This window comes from Echinops telfairi, unplaced genomic scaffold (genome assembly GCF_000313985.2).
Source record: "Echinops telfairi isolate 266 unplaced genomic scaffold, ASM31398v2 ScPeMD7_7410;HRSCAF=8448, whole genome shotgun sequence".
NCBI lineage: Eukaryota > Metazoa > Chordata > Mammalia > Afrosoricida > Tenrecidae > Echinops > Echinops telfairi.
In genome coordinates, this window is record NW_022111310.1 from 14,010,840 (window position 1) to 14,018,048 (window position 7,209).

At 52.5% G+C, this 7,209-nt stretch overlaps 1 protein-coding gene across 5 annotated transcripts in view; it reads left to right on the forward strand.

Annotated features, from left to right (window-relative positions):
* PALM2AKAP2 (PALM2 and AKAP2 fusion) overlaps window positions 1-7,209 on the forward strand; it is a 287,817-nt gene that overhangs the window by 261,429 nt on the left and 19,179 nt on the right. For all 5 annotated transcript variants that reach the window (XM_045296629.1, XM_030887396.2, XM_030887397.2 and 2 more), the window contains one exon: window positions 320-2,729. In XM_045296629.1, coding sequence (XP_045152564.1) covers window positions 320-2,729 — 2,410 coding nt within the window. The remainder of the gene's footprint in view (window positions 1-319; window positions 2,730-7,209) is intronic.

Genomic DNA, 7,209 nt, shown 5'->3' on the forward strand with positions numbered 1-7,209 from the left:
TTATTAACTATTTGAACGTTGTCTTCAGATGATTTCAGTCCTTAGTTTACTTTCACGTTTTAAAATGGGACTAGCCTATATTGAACGCCTTCTGAACAACCATAGAAGCCCAATGGAATCAGGAATCTAGATTTAGAGGGTTGGGTGCCAGTAGCCACAATAAAAGGAACGTTTAAAGGATCATTAGGAGGGAAATCACTATTCAAAAGAACTGATCACTGTTGATTTCCCTTCCAGTGAATTATGACTTAATTTCTCAGTCGCTGCCTCATAAAAGATATGGATCCTTACCCCGGCTTCTGTTTCCTCTCTGTTCCAGAAGTCTCCCCCGCTTTCGGAGGATGCCCTCCGGCTGAAACACAAGAGAGACAACTGCAGTGCCAGCCTTCTGGACTCTGCGACCACCTCCCTTGCCTCAGATCCCCCAAAGATGGAAATTGAGGTCTCTGTTGCAGAATGTCAGAGTGCTCCCGGCATCAGTCTGACCTCACATTCCACGGACCACGCCTCCCCTTTCTACTCACCCCCCCACAATGGCCTCCTCGCTGACCACCACGAGTCCCTGATTAACGACGTGGCCAGAGAGATCCAATATCTAGACGAGGTGCTGGAGGCCAACTGCTGTGACTCTGCTCTGGAGGGGACGTACAACGGGACAGCCTCCCCGGAGCCTGGCACAGCCATCCTGGTGGGCAGCCCGAGCCCACCTGCCCTCTCAGCCGCCCAACCCGAGCCCACCGAGAGAGCAGCCAGCAGGCAGGACCCCCCTTACATTTCTCTCAGTCAAATCAACTCCGACACCATGGCCGAGGGCGAAAGAGCAAACGGCCACCCTGCGGAGCAGCCGCGGGATGCATTGGGAGACAGCCTGCAGGTCCCAGTGAGCCCCAGCTCCTCGACCAGCTCCTGGGGCTCCTCCCGCGACGGGGAGTTCACGCTCACCACACTGAAGAAGGAGGCCAAGTTTGAGTTGCGGGCCTTCCACGAGGACAAGAAGCCCGCTAAGCTGTTTGAGGACGATGCGAAGGAGAGCGAGCGGTACTGCGTCCGCAAAGTGAGGCCTTCGGAGGAGATGCTGGAGCTGGAGAAGGAACGGAGGGAGCTCATCCGGAGCCAGGCGATGAAAAAGAACCCCGGCATCGCGGCCAAGTGGTGGAATCCCCCCCAGGAAAAGACCCTGGAGGAACAGCTGGACCAGGAGCATCTGGAGTCGCACAGAAGGTACAAGGAGCGCAAGGAGAGACGGGCGCAGCAGGAGCAGTTCCTGCAGCAGCAACAGCAGCAGCCGCAGCCGCTGCAGCAGCCCCCACCGCAGCTCTGCACAGCCCCGGTCCCCTCTCGTGAAGGTCCCAGCGTGATGGAAAACGCAAAGGAGGACGTCGTCACAGAGCAGATAGATTTCTCTGCTGCCCGGAAGCAGTTTCAGCTGATGGAGAATTCCAGGCACACGGTGGCCAAGGGCCAGAGTACACCCAGGCTGTTCTCCATCAAACCCTTCTATAAGCCCCTGGGCTCCATCAATTCGGACAGGCCAGCGACCCTCTCGAGGCCGCCTTCTGTCGGGGGAACTCCAGAAGACAGTGCTGCAGCCACAGCCAAGGGGCAGAAAGCCTGTGCCCTTGAGAGCCAGCCCGCGGGAGGAGGGCAGGGCGGCGTGGCATCTCAGGGAAAGGAAGGATCCTACAGCGAGCCCTCTAAACGTGGGCCCTTATCTAAACTGTGGGCCGAAGACCGAGAGTTCACGAGTGCCCGGGCAGTGCTCACTGCCGTCAAGGATGATGACCCTGGGATTTTGGATCCGTTCTCCAAATCCGTCAACCTCTCTTTGACCCCCGAGGAGCTTGACTCCGGTCTGGAGGAATTGTCCGTGAGGTCCCAGGATACCACCGTCCTGGAGACCCTGTCCAATGATTTCAGCATGGACAACATCAGCGACAGTGGAGCCTCCAACGAGACCGCCAACGCTCTCCAGGAAAATTCGCTGGCTGATTTTTCTCTGCCCCAGACGCCACAAACTGACAATCCTTCCGAGGGCCGAGAAGGGGTCTCCAAGTCACTTAGCGACCATGGTTTCTATTCTCCTTCTTCCGCTCTGGGGGATGCTCCATCAGTCGATGACCCCTTGGAATATCAGGCCGGCCTCCTGGTACAGAATGCCATTCAACAAGCCATTGCCGAGCAAGTGGATAGAGCCGGCAAATCCAACAAGGATGGAGCGGAACGGCAGGGATCTGAAGCGACCCTAGAGGAAGTTGAGGCTGGGCCTCCCAGCTCAGGGAAGTCTCAGAGCATGTTTGAGCCACCTCAGGTGTCTTCTCCTGTTCAAGAGAAAAGGGATGTATTACCAAAGATTCTGCCTGCTGAAGACAGAGTGCTCAGGGAACGGGGGCCCTCCCAGCCCCTGCCGGCGGTGCAGCCCAGCGGCCCAGTAAGCCTGGAGGAGACCAGGCCCGAAGGGGGCTACTTTAGCAAATACTCAGAGGCAGCTGAGCTGAGAAGCACAGCCTCCCTCCTGGCCACTCAAGAATCAGATGTGATGGTCGGGCCCTTCAAGCTGAGGTCGAGGAAGCAGCGGACTTTGTCCATGATCGAAGAAGAGATCCGAGCAGCCCAGGAAAGGGAGGAGGAGCTCAAGAGGCAGAGACAAGTCGCGCAGAGCACGCAGAGCCCCAGGACCAAGAACGCGCCCTCACTGCCCTCCAGAACCGCATGCTACAAAACAGCCCCAGGTAAGTCAAGGACCTTCTGCCCGAGACACGTGCTGTGGGCATCGAGCATGGCTGGTTCCAGCTTGCAGGTTTCTAGGTGGAGCCTCGTCTTTGGGTGGCCGGGGACATTGGCACATGCATTTCAACAGCGGAGGACATGCTCAGGGAGTGCCAGAGTGCCCCTGGGAGAGTCCTGGACCTGGGCGGAGTTCCCAGAGGATAGGGCAGGGCCATTCTCGTCTTGCAGGTTTGACTTTGGTTCATGACAGAGAACTGGGCTCTTTTTCATTGGAGGGCGGGAATGCGTATGGCCCAGAAGCGGTCAGAGTGAGCACCCATGTAGTTTCCCGTCTGTCACTTGATTCTCAGTATCCATACATTAAACCGGTTTGATTTTGCAGTGTCCCTTTGGTCCTGAGTCCATTCTCAGTGGGGGCAGTTAGGACTCAGTGTTGCACCGTGATCCATAGGTGCTTCTGTCCATCTTCTGTGTGGGCAAGGACCCCTGGTTGCACGGTGGGTTACGTACTGCACGGCTAACTGCAAGGTCCCCCACCAGCCACTCCTCAGGAGGAAGAGCGGGCTCCCTGCTCCCTTAGAGAGGTGTGGCCTCAGACACCTACAGGGGCAGCTCTGCTCTGGGGTCGCTGAGAGCCAGAATTGACTCAGTGGCGGCGAGTTTGGTTTATGTGCATGTGTGCTGTCGGGCCCGTCTTCGTTTACATCACCACCAAGCAGTGACTTTGAAATCCGTGGTGATACCAGTCCTCACCCTTTGTAGCCACTTAAGAAATGCTAAGTCGTCGCACACTGGATACATCGTTGGGCAGCTTCTTATGACAAATACTATTGTTAGCATGATGGTCAGTAGTGTGTCCAGGACAGTGTTTCACTTCCTCTGTGCATTGGATGGAAATTGGAGCCACAGATACCATACCATAGAGAGGTGCACCTTCAAATGTGGTCTCACGGCCTGTTTGTTACTGGTCCAGGCTGAGAGAAGCACGCCAGCACCTCGCACACCCCACTGAGAGCTCCCACACTAGACCCCGGGCCATCCCCTCTGGGTTCCCCCCATGATCATCTCTCTCACTCCAGTCGGAGCCACAGTGACTCCTCCCACTCCCAGTGTAGGTTCTCATCTTGCTTGGTTCGACCTAAGGGCTGTCGAACTAAATTATTCACGAAGGAAAGAGATAGGAGGAGAAATTGCATAAGGGCGTTCTTCATCAGGGGTTTCGGCCTCACAGGTCACCAGGCGATGGCCAGCTGAGTGTGTAGGCAAAGAAAACGTTGGGGGGGGGGGGCACTTTTGCAAGCTTGCAACAGAGACAAAGACCTTTAGTGGTCGTGTTCACTTGACGTTCTTTGCTGTGGCTGGCCTGGCACAGGTACCAGTTGGGCATCGTGTAGCTATCGTAAGAAATGTGTACCACTTGGTTTCAGCCCAATCTCGGGATCCTGTTTCATAGGCAGTGCCCCTAAAGGACCTGCCTGCGTAGGAGCCTATAGCCCTACTTACTGATGGCAAACCTGTTCATAGTCAACTCAATGGTGTCTGCTCACCTGAGCCAGCTCTCCGGCTCTCATTACACTGGATGCTGGAAGGACCTTGTGTGCAGTTGAAAATCCAGATATAACTTTTGACTCCCCATAAACTTAACTACTGATAGCCTACTGTAAACCACAAGGAAGCCTTTCTGATAATGTACGCAGCCGATTAATAACACATATTGTTTGCACGTGACATGTGTTATGCACTTCACGCAGGCAAAAAGTGCACTTTCAATATGGAATCATAAGGTATTTGGCAAAACATTGCAAGTGCCTGCTGCCATGACTGCAGCTACGGCTCCAGGAATTTCGTTTTCTTTCTTTTTTAACAACAGTCCTTATGCTAGATTCATTTATCTTGAGGATTCATTTATCTTGAGGATTCATTTACCTTGAGGATTCATTTATCTTGAGGATTCATTTACCTTGAGGTCTTAGCCAGTGGGCAACTCTAATGGCAAATCTCAAAGTACAGCATAGATCAAGCAATTCTTGTCGAGTGCCATGACTTCTCTCTGCTTCTTATGGGCACTGCCAGCGCCTCAGGCTGTTCTTCAAGGTGTCTGGCATTTTCCTAAACACGGTATGAAAAATGCCGCGCACGGTCACGGGGTGCTTAAATGCGAAAGGGACTGGACAGAAGAGCTGCTCGTGCAGAAATGGTTAACGTCATCCAGCATTTGAAAGCAAAGAAAATCCTTGTGTACGTGGACCCGCACAATTCCAACCCGTGTTGTTCAAGGTCAACCGCATTGCATCCTAGAACCTGCTCTCAAGTGCACGTGCTCTGTGTGTGTGGTCTTTCCTCTTTTAGCCACGCCACACGGTTGTGGACGCCTCACAGCTTGCCCCCACTCCTCCCCCTCCCATGTGAACAATGGTCTGTCTAAGGACACTTGTGCATTTGGCCCAGCTGCTCTGACCAGGGATCGATAGCTAGGAATGGAGATATGGGATTTTGTCTGTCGGGGTCTCCCCCCCACGCTTGAAAAGTTGCATTAGAACAAGCCAGTGTTCTAATGTATGTTTTCCCCAGATCCCAGCATTAATTTCTGCAGCGCTTCCTTCTATATTAATTGCTGATCTTGTGCCAGCCCCCCTCTCCCCTCCAACACACACACACACACACACCCGCCTCCCCAGTATTCCCACACCCTGGAATTTGCTCTGTCCCTTTGGTAAGATGCTGAAAGGAGTGGGAAGAAGTGGGAAATTGCTCCAGTCAGAAGGATGGCATTTACAGTTGTCTCAACAGGAAGGGAGAAGTTCGCATGTCTCAGGCTTTTAAAGAAGGCCCGTGAGAATTAAAAGAAGAGGTTTCTTTTACTTTTCTTTTTCTTTCTTTAAAAAGTCTCCAGCCAGATGAAAAAGAGCTACCTAACTCATGGGAAGGGTCCCAGAATTTAGACTTGACCTGTGAAAGCCAGGGAGGGCCGTCCAAGGGAACATTCTCTCCCCAGATTTCGAACGTGTCCGTCCTTCCTCTGTGAGTCCCTCTCTCCCTTTCCACAGGAGTGCCTCAGGCTCTTTCCCTGCGCAGGCACTTCCGAAATGCCCTGGGTGCTATGGGAAAGGCCGTACCCCCAAGAGCACACCCTTGTGCACCTTCTGCTGGTGGTACTTAGATAAGGTGACCAGATTTTAACATTGGTAAAGCGGGACCCCATTGATAAAACTCATATCCTAGTGAAATAGCCACATGGCAGCCGAAAACCATATACCCTAGCTTGTCGTGCATGCTTTCCACAAATTGGGACTTTTTAAAAATGCCGTGGGACGCGTGAAAAATTGTTAAAAATCGGGACTGTCCCGCCAAAAGCGGGATGTCTGGTCACCTTATACTTAGAGGTAGAAAACAAAGGCACCGCGCTGGCAGGTGCACAAGTCTGTCCACACACTGCTGTAAAATGCCCTTGAAGAGGAAGCGATTGTGGCGGAAAACCCAAACCTTTTATTGATGTTAGAATTGAAGACCTTTTAAGTGTCTTTTCATATCATGGGTGTCAACAGACAGTTTGTCTCCAGCGCCAATGTCCGTTTTTATTAATTATCCAGGTGTCACTTCCAGGTCCAAGGGATGCCAGAAAAACCCAGCTAGCGGCAGTTTTCATACCCAAGGCTGAGCTAATCTACCAACTTCGATAACCAGCCCAGTAGAATGGCACCTGAGAGAAACAGCACAGAAACCGACTCCCATAACTTTTGATGCCTGCCCTTATTTCATAACATGTAGGAAGCCAGAATAGTTCCACATCGTAAAAATAAAATAGACAGGGAGATCAGCACTTATGATCAGCTTGGATTAAGACTCCACATTAGGCAATCAATACACTTTTATCAACATGGTTGCTGGGTCATTTTTTCTCTCCTAGCGTACACGATCTCCAGATAGCTCAAAGAAAAAGCCCTAGACAAGAAGGGGGGCATTGCACGAGCACAATATTCACAAATCAGAGGTGACTGTCAGGTCTGTGCTGTATCAGAACAGGACCAGGCTTGACTACAATGCACTGAGACTGGTATTGCTTTACAGTAGAAGACCCTGTGTGGGGAACTGGTGGGAGATTCCATCCTAGCAGCAGGGATACAGGACTCTTGTTTAAGAGGATAGAGTGCCTCCCTTTCCTGTATGCCAGGCACTGATGCCAGGCACTAATCTTGCGACGTGTAAGGGGCCCAGTCATCTTTGTGAAACTCGCTCACTGCCATGGGCTCAATTCTGACACAAGAGGCTGTCAGGGCAGGGTAGAACTGCCCTTGTGGGTTTCTGAGTCTGCAAATCTTTATGGGAGCAGAAAGCCTCATCTTTCTCCCCGGGAGGGCCCGGTGGATTTGAACTGCTGAATTTGTGGTCAGGAGCCCAACACATAGCCCACCACGCCACTAGAGCTCCTTTGTGAAGATAGCCAAAGCTTAATGTAGAGCAGCCTACAGGGTGTGTGTCCCC